This window comes from Protobothrops mucrosquamatus, unplaced genomic scaffold (genome assembly GCF_001527695.2).
Source record: "Protobothrops mucrosquamatus isolate PMUCROS unplaced genomic scaffold, P.Mucros_1.0 scaffold_230, whole genome shotgun sequence".
In the NCBI taxonomy this organism is placed as follows: domain Eukaryota; kingdom Metazoa; phylum Chordata; class Lepidosauria; order Squamata; family Viperidae; genus Protobothrops; species Protobothrops mucrosquamatus.
The window spans coordinates 479,289-494,757 of NW_015386306.1; the positions used below are offsets into that span (position 1 = coordinate 479,289).

The following is a 15,469-nucleotide window of genomic DNA, read 5'->3' on the forward strand; positions in this document are numbered from 1 at the left end:
TATTTTCCAAAGCGCCTGAAGGCAGGACAAGAAGCAACGGATGGAAACTAATCAAGGAGAGAAGCAACCTAGAACTAAGGAGAAACTTCCTGACAGTTAGAACAATTAACCAGTGGAACAACCTGCCTCCAGAAGCGGTGAATGCTCCAACACTGGAAGTTTTTAAGAAGAAACTGGACAGCCATTTGTCCGAAATGGTGTAGGGTTACCTGCCTGAGCAGAGGGTTGGACTCGATGACCTCCAAAGTCCCTTCCAACTTTATTATTATTATTATTATTATTATTATTATTATTATTATTATTATTATTATTATTATTATTATTATTATTATTATTATTATTATTATTATTATTATTAATAATAATAATAATAATAATTTCTGATGTTATCAGTTATTTAGCCCAAATATTTGGCATTGTTTTAACTTCTTAAATGTATGGTTTCATTCAATCATATAGTAATAAATTGGAATAATGTTGTTATACTTTTTATTCCACAATTTAAAAATTGATAGGCTTTTAAAAATTGATAGGGCTCTAAGAGCTTCAAAGAAGGTAAAGGAGTGTAATGATCTTTAGTAAATTTCACTGTAATGAGAAGATAATATAAACACTTATTAAAACAAGTGTTTCTATACTTAGGAGAGACCTTCTGTTATCTCTGGAAAATTCCAGACACACTTGCTCTGAACGTCATCTGAAGTGCCACCTAAAAGTGTTGTCCATAACATTGGCCAGAATATAAGTTGAAACTTTCTGAAAATGTGTGACTAACTTTCGCAAAATTTGTTAATGTATTAAATATTGTATATTTGTATGTTCTAAATGTTGTATTTTTTGCTTTACAATTTATTCATCCTAATGTTTACAATACTAAAATATAGAAGCCAAAGCCAAGCTCACTTTTATATAACCTTCATTGGTCTATAGAGTACTTTTGGTATATACTGAAAATAAAACATGTCTTATTACAAAATTGTTGTATTGGGCTTCAGAAGCAATTCAGCTATGGTTTTAAAATAGCTTATTCTTAATCTTTTGGATTTCTCCAAATTAGTTAATTACTGATTAATTAAATTGACTTATTGACTCTTTTAGGATGCTACCTTTTAATATTTAGAAATAACACATAATCGGTCTTTTAGTCATGCAGGATTTTTTTTTCTGATTCAGAACTTGCTGTGAGAATTTAGTACTATGTACCCTATAGAATCAAAAGTTCATCTGTTCTGAATACCTGTTGGTCAAATAAGTTATGTTACTGGTACTGGTAAAATAATGTATTGTAAACTACCCAGATTGACCTGATTGAATCAACATTTCTTTTATGAAATTATTTAAAAGTTGATTTAAGTAGGAAAAATAGTTGAGATAAATGATAATTAAACAAATAAATTAGCTTATACTGATATATTAATACAAATATAGTGTCTTAAATTTTTCAACTCTGGTATCCATAAATTTTAAGAAAAAGGATACATAGTGTGTATCCGGCATATGCCTTACATACTGCAACAAAACAAACTCATAGGGAGCTTTGAGATAGGAACCAGTACTATAGCAGTACAGATGATCTAGAAAACATTCTTCTGGTTATAGAACAATACAGCTAGTCCTTGGATTACAACCATTATTGAGCCCTGGCAAAAATGTCATAAGTTGCAGTCATATAACTATAAGGCACTGCAAATGGCCGTAAATGTTGACCATTTGCCAAGGGCCCAGAATATTGTCATGTGACCTCGGGGGGGGGGGGTGGATGTCAGAACTTCAAAACTGGGTCATAGGTCCCTTTATCAGAGTCTATTGTAACTTTGAATGGCCACTAAGTGACACTTTGTATGTCGAGGACTACCTATATATTCTCATAGGCATGTATGTGTTTTTTTTCTTGCAGCTTTTTTAGCAACATTTTTGGAATTAGTTTGCCATTGTCTTCTAGGGCTGAGAAAGAGAATGAGTGGCCCAAAGTCATGCAGCTAGGAGTAGACTAGCCTAATGGCTTTAACCACTACACCAGACAGGCCTACTGAGCTGAAAACATGTTTCTTTTAAAATGTCATACTGATATTCAGAAGACAATTGTAGAGAAGGAAGTGGCATTTAATCATCAGATCCAGTCCCCTTGCTCTATGGGAAAAAAGGTCCTCTGGCCAAGCTTAACTAGTGGTTACACAGATCCGTGCAAGTTTTTGGCAACAGCACAAAGTTGGTTTACCATTGCCTTCCTTTGGAAATTTTTCAACTTCCAGTGCAGCCTACAATTCTCGGATTTATTGGCAGTCTGCCTTGTATGCATAAACAATCCAACTGTGCTTAGCTTTTTTTTTTTTTTTTAATATCTGGCTAATTTATGAAACCACTCCTGAGCCCTACATAGAGCTGAATTTCATAAGTCATTGTAAACAAAAAATAAAGAATACATTTTTCATTTATATAGTTTTATTATCTACAATCTTCATTGAAATGTTGCCCAAACTGTCAGTGGCACAGCTTCTCAATATGAGATATTCATTGCCTCCAAAATGTAACCAATGAATCCCAGGATGATGAAAATACAGAAAATAAAATCTGTGTTAATGCTTCAGTTAGATTTCACTCCCTTAAAAGAAAACATTAGATAGAAATATGCAGATTAAAGCTTCTATAAAATGTGAAACGGTGATACCTTAAAGAAAGAAGAAACATGGATATTTATAGTTTCCAAAATACATTCATGAAGTCTATTGGCTATTGGCTGTTTATCAATGGCTAAGCACCTTGATACATGTTATAAATGTGTAAATATATGAGGAAGATAAGACTTTTCTCATTTTCTGATTTATCAATGGTGTTTTTATGCATATTTTTTGTGCAGGTTCTGGGTGGATCATATCATCAGAGTTATCCAGCTGCAAACTTTCAGGACTATAATAATTGGGAGTCCCTGATGAAAATTAAAGAAGGGCTGTTAAGGCAAAAAGAAATTGTGATTGATCGGTAAGTAAATCTATTGTGGCCTCAATTTGCTTCACACTTGCCTTGCAAAGCAAGGCAGTCTCTTATTTTGCCCTCTTTGAGTAGTGAGCACTGGGGCTGTTTTAGGTAATAGAAACATATTTAGAGTTTATGGGGTGTAACTGTGTACCTCTATTTAGCAATATAGTGGTACTTATATATTATCTTGTGAATATAATTTATGCACAATTTTGTATACTTTCAAATTTTTAATTTGTATCGTAATATTTTAATATATTTTAATAATTTTTCTTAATAATTTTTCTTTGTTTTTATACTTTGTAAGCCCCCCAAATTGCCTTATAGGAGAGATGGGCAGCATAAAAATTTAATAAAATAAATAAATAAAATAAATATACTATTATAGGATAATGCTGAATATTTGATCTCTGGTGACTTCTGTTTGTCAAAGCATAACAAGGCTTTGTATTAAACTACACTGATATATAAAATGTAATGTCATTAAACAAGATGCAATTAAAATTGAACAATACTATGGAATTGCTCCATTTCACTTTAAACCAGTAAACATTTTGTAAAGTGATGTTCCTGAAGATTTATGTACAGCATTTGATGCAGTATGGTTGCCTACATCCATATTTCATTAATTATGGGGCCCTGTGTAGTCTTCTCTTCACATTTTTATGGGACTAGTAGTCTTCCTTTTGGTGTACCTAGGGTTCTTTGCTTTTCAGCCCTTCATACTTGCATGAAGAAAAGCATATAATAAAAAACAAATGGATATGATTATGTTAAAAAAAAGTGACATCCATACTGAAATCATTATGGTAAAGGTATACTCTTATATATGTTTTGGGCTATGATTGACATTTCCTTGATACAAAAAGATAACCACTTGGTCCATAAGGAAGTACACATTCTCATTCTCAGCATTACTTCTGATCACATGGATTGATTGAAAGATAAAAAGAGTTCATGACTCTTTGAAGATAATTCATTAAGAAATTTTGAGAATTTCATTCCAGAAACAGTTTAATTGAAATTGTAGTTTATAGTGCATCATATTAGATGAATATAATAAAGGTGTGAACACATGAGAGTGTTCCTATTCCCTTCTTCTTGACTGCCATATGATTTAGTTTTGCTTTATTTTTTTAGATTGCCTCATTATTTTCATTATTTTGCAATTATTAAACACTACATTTTAACACTAGAGGGAGTAGTATGTTCTTATATGATTTTGCATAGTATTACATTTGTGCCTTGACTTGGCTCTCTTGAAAATAACTTACACTATGCAACTACTGCTTTACAATATTTTAAATTGTTTTGACCTTGATTGGCCATGGCATACTACTACTGAAGTGTCCGTGCTAATATTGGCACTGTTTATTGGCAAGGATTACCTAGAATGATAGTGTGAATAAATTCCAGATGCTAGGCACATGACATAAGTCCCTGGAAATAATAGCCTTTGCTGTGTTCTCTGTTAAACAGCATTGTGGTGTTCCAAAGGCTTTTTTTTTTTTTTTTAGGAAAGGTAAACTCTAAGGTTAAGATTTGGAGGAGTAAATGTCATTCCACGTAATACAATAATACTTGAAATTCTGAAGTTGATCATCATAATAGAAATATGATGATCACTGATTATCATTAATAGAAATATAGTTAACATTGTGAGTCTGTTGATTAAATACATGTTTTTGTTACCATGTACTGTACATGTATTTGCTTTGACTTGATCAGTGGCAGAACAAAGCCATATTGATATTGCCTGATGCATAATTGAGTCATATGAAAGAATTGGTCTTAAATTTAATATGATTAAATTCTATCTTAGAATTCCTCCTAGCAAGTCCACTGTTCATGTGAATTCAGTTGCCCTCATACTTTATTGAATTGCATGCTGTTTGGATATACTTTTAAATATTCAGAAACAAGTTCAATTTTTGCACAGTTGAGCTGTTCTTGCTCTTTTAATGTGATTGCTTTTTTTTATACTGCCTAACATATATTGGGAATGCATTCCAACATGGGTTACAGGGTCCCACTTGTTCTTTCTAAAAGCCATCTAACAAGCAGCTAATGTAATTTCTTAGGATTCCACTAAGCTATGCTCTTTTGGAAGGAATGTTACTGTTAATCAGCTTCTGTTCTAATGCCAAGTTCTAATGCTATAATGGAGAGGGAATGCTCTCTATTAGTGCTATAGAGCTATTCATTTTATAAGCCTCTGTCTGGTTTCTAGAAACAATGTTTCAACCCTTTGTTCTTTTATAGCTGAAAACGTAGGCACGCTTACTTAAAAGTAATCCTTTTTTAACAGAATAAAAATAATTCTGAAGAAATTTGTGGGATGGCTGAAGATTATGTTCTTGTTTTGAGTTTTGGAATATGCTTTTCAGAGCAGAGTAATAAAACTAGGCATCATTGGTAGCAAAGGTGTGAAATAATGGGGAGAGCATCTGATAGCATAACAGATCCCCTCACCTTCTTGAAGACTCCATGACTTCTCAGTTATGTACCAGAGAATTGGCATCGGATTGAAAGAGAGAGAGCAAAGGAAAGTTCCATTGCATGAGTGGACATCCACTCACACATAGTTGGACTTCTTCCACTACTCTAAATCTGGCTTCACTAGAGATTTATATCAATGAAATATATACATGCTGTTTTTCATTTGAAAAAACAAGAATTAATATCCAGAATAAATTAAAATAAATATTTTCTATTCTTATCTTATGCTTGGTCAAATATGACAAGAATTTCATTAAAGCAAAGGCCATAAGAGGTCCAGTTTGAGGTAGTAATTAAGGCACCAGGATAGAAACCAGGAAGTTGTGAGGCACAAAGCCAACGGGGTGATATTGGTCCAGTCATTCAGTCTCATCTCTAGGAAGCAGGCAATGGCAAATCACTTCTGAAATCTTGCCAAGAAATTTTAAACATATAGCTGGTTTAAACATATAGCTGGTATTTATGTACCTGTGTTATACCAAGAGTTTTACAAACAAAATTATATAAAATATATCTGAATATACTGTAATTAAAATTGACTTCAGAATAACTGACTTGGTTATTGAACTTTTAAAGAAAAAGATAATGCAGGCTTGGAATCAAATATAGTAGCTGAAGATATTATTTAACCTGAATTAACTGTTTAGTTTTCTGGCTGTAGAGTATAGAGAGAAATCAGTTCATACTGTATAACAGTTGAACAAATTCTAAAAACCTTGGTTTGTATCAAAATCAGATTCCCTCCTCCCTCAAAAAGCAAAGGCAGTGGAATTGGAATAGTTTCTCTATTAGTCTAAAAAGTTACTTTCAGACTTATTGTAAATTTTAAAATAAATCCATATATATATAAAATACCATGTTGTTTTATCTTATTGAACACACATTATTCTGAATTTGAAAGCTGTACATAAAATAAGAAGAAACACCCCCCTACAATATTTCAAGTTTGTCCACATTTGAGTTATATCTGTTGAAAGAACGATATAATCCACACAGTTTCAATCAGCATTTATAAATAAATATTATACATGTGAAGATTACGTGTATAACTGAATACCTATTGCCTCTTAGCACCTGTTTATGTGCCACCGCCTGTCAATTATATGCAGTATGTTTAAAATAGAGGAGAAAAGAAAGAAGAACCTTGGAACTGGATTTTGAAATAACCAATTTCAGGTTTTATTAAACCCTTTAGGAAGAAATTAGGTAAAAATTGAATCAGCATTTATAATTACCAGGAAGAAAGAACGGAGAACAAAGTGGCCTCTGTGATCCAATAAAACAGTGGAGGACTTGTACAAAGAAAATAAATGTCAGAATATTTTCCAGGCTTCTCAAGGGAAGATTTATACCTCTCCAATAAGATACGGTTTTGTGTGGGACGTTTTCCATGTCCGATTTCGCTCTGCTGGGGACCCTAAAAAGGTCACCCAGGAGAGGTGACGAAGAAAAAGGGGGACACTTGTCGATCACGGAGGGGCAGTTGCACTTCCGTTTGATCCGAGGAAGCCCTTCAAACCGGGAGAAGAAAGACTGGCCACATTTATGAGGCCAACCAGAAGCCACCGACAACCCAAGATAAGCACTAACTAACAACCTCTGAACAACACGGATGGAACTGGGTGAGAACAACCCTCTCTTTATAATTTTAAAACCTCTTCCTGGAAAAAAGAATTCCCAAAGCAAAGAGTCTGCCAGATGATAGAGAGAAGGAGAATTTCTACCCCATTCTCTCAGGAAAAGAGAAGCGGTGAATAACTTTCTTTGGGGGGAAATTAGAGAAAACTACAAGATTAATTTGGATTTAATATAGAGACAAAGCTTTGACAAATTTGGGGACTAAAAGTATTTTTAAGACTTTCTTTTTGAAGATATTTGGAAAGTTAGTGAAATAGGTTTGAACTTAAAAGCTGGAAGATGGATGTTTACGACATCTAGTGGTGAACCTTGGCATTACAATTTATTATGCTTAAAGAAAATTTGGCACGAAGCCTGGACTTAGATAAGGCTCTTTGTTATCCCTGGAAACTTTCACTTTTCCAGATTGCAGCTAGGAAAAGGGAAGAAAAATCTTTGGGCTGTTTTATCTTTATGAAGGAGACAAGTAACCATTCTAAATTGGCCGACCTGGATTACAAATATTGATTGATTTTTAGTTTCAAGAATTATCAAGAACTATTAAGAAACAGTGAGGAAGTTGCTTCTGGACTATTTCTCTTTGGAAGAAACATGGATAATCAACAAGAAAATGTAAATGGACTTCAGAAAGAAATTCTTTCCATGTTGAAATCAATTCAAGAGACAATTGTTTTAAATTATGAGGAGACTAAAAATAATTTAAATAACATAAATGAGCAACTCTCCAACTTAAACTTACAAGCAAAAAATGTTTAAAAATGACCATAAAGAATGAACTAGCAACTCAGAAACCAGAAGAAAAAATAGAGGAAACTGACATAAAGATAGAGGATTCGAAAGAAGAAACCAACAGACAGGCACAGATAAGTAAAAATTTGGAAGACCAGATATAACACCGGAAATGGGAAAGACATTTCACTTTTCAAGACGTCAGAGCATATTTGAGGACAAGGAAGCAGAATTGATAGAATGGATGACAGAGCTCTTAGGAGAAATGCTGAAAACTAGGGAACGAGAAATTGAAGGAGAAAGAAAATGGAGGCTGTTTAACGAATATAAATGGATTAAACGTTTTTACAAAAACACTTTAATTAAATTGTCTTTTTATTCCAAATAATATATACAGAAACAGAGGAAGAAATACTTGGGGACCTAAATGCACTGACTTGCAAAGTTATTTGGCAAAGGAAGAAAGCTAGAGTAAGACTGAAGAAAATAAAGGTCCTGACTAATTAGATGAGATATTATACCATCTAATTGATGTTTGAATATGATTAAAAGAATAGACAATTGTTAGAAATAAAAGGACCATTATAAATTAGAAGGATGTGATTTGTAGCTAGGACAGGGGTAGGCAACCTTGGCTCTTTGGCCTATCCCTGAGCTAGGATAACAATTTTTTATAAGATGGGAAATATAAAACTACTAAGAGGGTCGGTATAAGGAAAGCTTTTAGTTACCCAAATGTAATTAATTATGAGAAAAATGATAATTGATAAAGTTATTTTGAATATTGATGGGAAATTAAAATTGAAAAAAAGAGTTTAAAGGAATGGAGAATGCTTAATCATGAGAAGAAAAGACTGGGAACACAATAGAATTCTTTAAATATTTGAAATATGTCAGACTGAAGAGCAAAACATGTTTTCCATTGCTCCATAGCAAGACATGCAATAATAGCTTGAAGTTGCAGGAAAGTAGATTCTTATTGATTGTTAGAAAAGGCTTCCTGATACTCAGAACTATTTGGCAGTGGAACTACGGGCTCTTTGGTCACTAAATATGTTAAAGCAAAAGCTGGATAACCATCTGTCATGAATGCTTTAATTTGAATTCTTGTCCCAAGATGGGAGGTGGGCTCAATGGCTTAAATGCCTGATTCCAACTCCATGATTATATGATTCTGGATACTTTGTAAGGAAGGATCTTCAGATTCTAGGACACCATTTCCTCAGACATACCCTCCTGGAACATCGTGCAATCACCACCTCTGCGGCTATCCAGGCTAATTTCTTCTTATTAGGTTTAGTGGAAAAGATATCAATTGTTTGGATCACTCTGCTTCTCTTTGGTAGTTACCGAGAGTTATTGCTTCTGTTTCTATCCACTAAAGAAAGAAGACAGGTAAGCCGCCTAATTAATTTATGAATCACAATTAAGCAACACTCAATATTTACAGGAGTCTGTCATGTAGGTGCAGCTTACTTTATCATTGAGAACAAATGATTGCGATTGATATTTTATTCTCTGATAAGTGCAACTTATCAAATATCAAAATGATTGATATTTTACTGTGTGATAAGTGCAACTTACTTTGCAAAATGTGATCAAATGAATAGGGGCTTTCAGCAAGGGAGAAATTAAAAGCATCTTGGCAAGAAATAATGGATCCAAGTGATTTTTTAAAGGATTTTAAACAGCTTAACTAAAGTAAAGTAACTTTTAAAAAAACAAACAAACCCATGATTGACTTTGAGAGCAAATAATTTCATTTTGGTATGTGAATTTGGATTTTTCTATAGTGGAAACTTGAGGACCTTTAACAAGTTAAATTTAAGAATCTAAAAGATGCTAGTATTATTTCTAGACTACCACTGTTGTCATATTATTTCAGTTGTCACATGCTGAGTAGATTTTTGGGATCATAATGTGAAGTGCATGCTGCATTTTTTTTTAGTAAAGCCTTATCAACATGGAGTTACATAGTGGATTACTAGTAACAGCTGTTGAGGTACCAAAGGATTATAGCCACCATATAACATTATCAACAACGAAATGCACAAATCATGAGACTTTTATTGTCAGATAACGCCAGAGACTTAGAGGATTATGTGCAGAATTGAAGATATTCCTGTAGAGTTTGTTTTGATATGCTTTTTGAATAGCCACCATCTTTTACATTCTCTTTTTAAGGTTCAAATTGTGAAAATTAAAGTTGTTCTAGCTAATTGCTTAAAAATTAATGAAAATGTTAACATTGATCCTTGTTTTTTTTAGTGAGGCTTGAGTGTAACAAGTCATCCCTAGTAAGACATTCAGCTTTCTGTTGCTTTCTTTGCTAAAATTCCAGCTCTGGGAACCCTCAGAATAATGGTTGGAAGAGACTTTTTAGTACATGTAAAGCTTCCTCCAGTTGTTATGCAGAACACTTTGGCTACTCCATGCAGTGTCTTTTTTCCCTTTCACATTGTATCAACAACTGCTTGAAGTTAAAGAAAAAAATTAAAAACACAATCAACAGGTCAACTCTTTGATCTAATGATCACTTGGTGGCAATAAAAAGTTTGGTTGTTGGTTTTTTTTAAAAAAATCTCTTGCCTGCTATTTAATAGCTGTCTGAATTTCTTGTAGTTGAGATGCATCCAGTAGATCTTTGCTGCCCAAAAGCAACAGTTTGAGAAAGATAATTAGCTTGGGGTGGGAGACATAAATTATGTAACATGAGGAGAGGAAAACAAGAAGCTAAGATTTTCATGGGGGAAGCAACAAATAGGAAAGGAATTCCCATCCGTACAAGCTGTAGAGGTACAAGAACTGAGTTCTTTCAATTGCACTTTCAAGGATATGCATTAAGTCAAGTGAATTTCAAGCTACAGTATGTAATAATCAAAAGCTCGTCATCTTGGTATGAAAACCCATGGAAATTGGAATGTATTCATGAATCCAAATATGTAAGTACAATGAAAATATACTGTAGCACAACTAAAATATGTACAAGTTAATTTTACATGCCACTTGCAGATTTCTGGAGATGGAAAATGCATGTATATTATTCATTGATGTATGCTGGAGGTACATTTTCTGTTCTGAAATAACGTATTCTGCATTTCCCATTAAGAATCACATTTGCACAAGGGAGCTTTTCCCTATCAGTTCAATAAAAAGAAGAATCCTTTTTTTAATTTTTTTATGTGCAGAAAGAGCTATGAATCCGCTGAAATGAATCAGAAGGTTTTCATAGGCATGAAAGCTTTATATGCTCAACAAAAATCATAGGGACAGGAATAAAATGCTGATTACATCATTAATATTAATTGAGACAGTCAGTACAAATTCCAAAATTACATTTGAGATAATAAAATGCTAATTCCATCTCGAATGGATGAGAGGGTGAAAATAAGACTCAAGTAACTTGACTTTTTCCTTTCTTATAATTTCCAGGCAAAACCAGCAAATTAACCTTCTGTATCAGAAAATAAGAGAGAATGAACTACGAGCTCAACAAGCAAGATTAGGGCACATTGTAAATTGTGAAGAATCATACATGAATAGTTTCCAGGTAAGATGAGGTTTTTGTTCTGTATTTGTTATTATTAGTCTAATGAAAGTCCTGAAAAATTCAACATCCTTCAGGACAAATTTATATTAACATTATAATGAAACATCCCACTTTCTACAGGTAGAAGTATGAAAGAAATTTGGTGCATAGTGTAAAGGAGCACTTATGCACTTGAATATCATTTGAAATCAGTTCAATATATGTGTTATTATTTCCTTACACGGGTTTCAAATTGACACATATTACATTTAAATGCTTTGACATTTAAACATCTAAAGTTTCGTTATATACATAACACTAATATTATTTATTATTGTATCATTAGAGGTTTGAGTATGACTTTAGAATACAGACTTTTGATCATATAGGTGTTTTTCCTTTACTTTTCTCATTTGATATGCTTTTGTATACTAGAAAACCTATGACTTGTTGAGTCATCCTTTCACAGATATTTTCTTACCTAAACAAAGAAACAGACTACAGACAGGCAAAAAAGCAGGAACAACTTCCAAATTCCCTCTGGCTTTCCCATTAATTTTGCTTGTGAAAAACTGGCAGGGAGGGTTAGAAATCATTCTTTCACTCTTCCTTGGCTGACCTGCGGAACTGTCCGCCACTTTGCTGGGTAAAGAGGCACAAAGGAAGCTGTGGGCTGCAAGGAAGACAGTATCCCTGCTCCCCACCCCAGCGTATCACCAAGGTCTCATTCAGGAAAAGAGAAGGTTCATCTGTCAACTGCTGGCACCTCACAACCATCCCTATCTTGCCAGCAGTTAACTGAGTCAAAAATTCCAGTGGGAGAACCTTTCTGAAGAGCTTTCCTTCAACTGTGTGGTAGTTAGTAACAGTTTCTTCTTTTTCTAATCGTTTTCTTGTTCTTTTCCTAAACCAGCCTCAGTATGAGAAAATATCAATGCCAGCTCAATTTGCAGAGAGATCTTTGACCCAATGTGAAAGGGAGCAAGTTAAGCTTGTATCAGTACAAAATAAGGAGCTACAGCTCAGTGAGTTTTTGAAAGAAATAGTAAACAAATCTAATGAAGATAAAAAGAAAATGGAAGAGAAGGTGAGTCTCATACTGATGTTATTGAATAATTTGATCTCTATAATACAAGCATACATTGCTTAGTCATGTATGCTGCATTATAGCCGGCAGATTTATTTACTGGATCTTTAGATTATTCACTAGGATAATTTTCCCATTTCGTATAATTGAGAGAAGTGTTTTGTATTTATTTGAAGTGAATACATCATTCAGAAAACCATTAAGCATCAAAGCTATTTATGCAGTTTTTTTAATATTTTAGACATAGTCTACCAGCAGGAATAGAAATTATGCTACTTTGAAGAAGTTTTTTTTTCCTGTTGAGGCAGGTAATCTTAGGAAGCAGAATTTAATTGGTCTCTAGAGTGCTGTTATTAATAAAACAAGACATAGTTTGGATAGACATGTAGGTAAATCCTGTAAAAATGTTTAATTATGGAAATATTACACTAAGCAAAAGTATGCAGTCTTTGAAAAAAAATCAACATTCTATTACATTCTGTTTTATCTTTTCGCTAACATTATTTTTATTAAAATACTAAACAACCCTTGCCCCGTTTCCTTATCAGATTCCTCAATGCCTTCTACAGTGACAGAATTTATAATACACTGCCTTTATGGGAAAAGTTAGGATAGATTCAGAAATGTATCTGCCTTGAAAATAGCCCACATTGAACTGTATAGCACAGTCAAACATCAGCCCATGAAATATTTTGTGACCTGAAGTACCATATCTTAAACTGTTTTATGATTATTTTTATATCATAAAATGCTTTACAATATATAGATTTGCCTAATTTCAATTCCATGGGAGTCCTAACCCCCAGTTTTTGGACACATTCTGTAAGTTAGCCCATTTGAAGTATCTTGGTTCAAAAATTATTGTCCTGTGATGCACTTACTAGTTCAAGGTTACATTTTTAGTAACATATAAATAGATAATGCTGAAAATAATGGTGATTGAGCTTGAAGAATAAATCAACCTATTCTTTTTTTAATTGGTTTCTTACTTTACCTTTTACATCTAATCTTACCTTTTTTCTAGCTCAAAACCCGAGACAGGTACATAAGTAGCCTAAAAAAGAAATGCCAGAAAGAATTGGAACAAAATAAAGAGAAACAGAGACGAATTGAAACACTTGAAAAATACCTAGCTGATTTGCCAACACTGGATGATATTGAAAGGCAAAGTAAAGAGGTAATTGATGTGTTGTTTTGCTTTAAAAGCAGCTCATTCAAAGGTTTTGCTGAGTGATATATTTTCGTGCTTCCTACCTGCCCACAATGTACTCTATATAGTTTCCACACTTTTAACAGAAATCCCTTTAACAATCAATTGTGTTCAGAATTATTGAATATACAGACATAAATCCAACAGTGTTCCTGTACTGGTGCAATAGCCCACTGTTGGAGCATCAGTTCCCAGTCTCTCCTGCAGCCTCCCAGTTCTGCTTTCCAGAAGTTATGTGAGACTCTCTGCAGAAGGAAGAAAATCTTAATGCACAAATAAAAATTGCTTGTTTAAAATGTTTGTTTAGCCTATAAGATTTTAAATTGACAGATACATCACTTTGTGTGTGTATGCGAGAGAGAGTGTGGGGGGGGGATGGGTATGCACGCACGCATATGAATGTGTTTAAGGAAAAATTAATTATGAAAAACGATATTAATCTTCAATTTTTTAATAATCCAGTTGTCACAATACATATATTATCTTTAACATCTTGTATTCTTGGATTTAAGAAAATTAATAGGTGTGGGATTCTCATAATTACAGAATTAATTTTCAAGAAAAGCCCAACATAATCTGTCGGGATAATACAAAATAATTAGTTTTTTACATTACAAATTTACATTATAAAAATTGTTAAAAATGAGACTTCCCCCTATCCTTAAAATGAAACACTTTTAAATTAGATATGATAAAATGCCTTAAGGATTATTATATTAGAAAAAACAGAAAACCTGAAACATTTTACTTTTGCTATTTAATAATAGTACAGAGCCCAGACAAAATTTTTAGTTGGATCTTTTGGATTTATAAATGCCTCAGGAAAGAAGAAATTAAAAAGAATTATGTTGAATTTTACAAACTTCAAAAACAATCAGCAATACCGGAAGTTGTATGCCTTATTCCTTGTCCCTAAGGTGCTTTTTTTAAAAAGGCAACTGGACTTTCTGATTTTTCTTTAAGACATTTCGCTTCTCACCCATGAAGCGCCATCAGTTTTGCATTATCCTTTGAGATCTTTATTATTTGTAAAAATGATGATTTCTATACAATATTAAAAGTCAGTGCATGGCCGTGCTCCTTTACTTTGATAGCCTCTGCAAACTATTTCTTTTACTTTGCATTTGTCTTTTTGAATTGTGCCAAGAGAACAGATTTCATTCTTGCAAGTCTATGGGAAAATCTTTCCTTCCTTCCTTCCTTCCTTCCTTCCTTCCTTCCTTCCTTCCTTCCTTCCTCCCTCCCTCCCTCCCTCCCTCCCTCCCTCTCCTTCCAAGTCCTTGCAGACTTTTTGGGCAATCTTTTTTGGGCAGTGGTTTGGCTTCTTGGCTTCTTCCTAGGGGTGAGAGAGTGCTACAGTCTCTAAATGACCAAGACATGTTTAAGGCAGGACTAGAATTCACAGCCTCTTTGATTTTTGTCTGATGCCCTTAAACTTCCTGTTTTACAGCTACAGGGTCTTGAAGAAAAAAATAAGCAACTGAAAGCTACTATGGCTAAGCTAGAAAAGGAATTGGAAGAATCTAAGACACAATGTAAAGAAAAAGAATTGCAGCTTGTGTGCCAGAAGAAGAAAGAAAAAGAGTTGATAATTGCAGTGCAAAGGTATGGGTAACGAAATTGGTCACCCTCTGGGTGTGTTGCTGCATATAAGATATTTCCATCTAGTGATCTGCTGATTCAATTCTAGTGGAGTTGGTAGAAATAAACTTTTATCTTCTATATTACACAGAAGGCAGGGCAGCCACATATTAGTGCTTTAAGCATTGAGTAAGCAGTGGGGTACTACAAGGTTCTGTCT

At 33.6% G+C, this 15,469-nt stretch overlaps 1 protein-coding gene across 1 annotated transcript in view; it reads left to right on the forward strand.

The window, feature by feature from the left end:
• Positions 1-15,469, forward strand: part of CEP85L (centrosomal protein 85 like) — a 96,409-nt gene that overhangs the window by 66,705 nt on the left and 14,235 nt on the right. Inside the window, exons 4-8 of the mRNA XM_015829121.1 lie at positions 2,858-2,979; positions 11,275-11,392; positions 12,285-12,458; positions 13,483-13,635; positions 15,119-15,273. Coding sequence (XP_015684607.1) covers positions 2,858-2,979; positions 11,275-11,392; positions 12,285-12,458; positions 13,483-13,635; positions 15,119-15,273 — 722 coding nt within the window. The remainder of the gene's footprint in view (positions 1-2,857; positions 2,980-11,274; positions 11,393-12,284; positions 12,459-13,482; positions 13,636-15,118; positions 15,274-15,469) is intronic.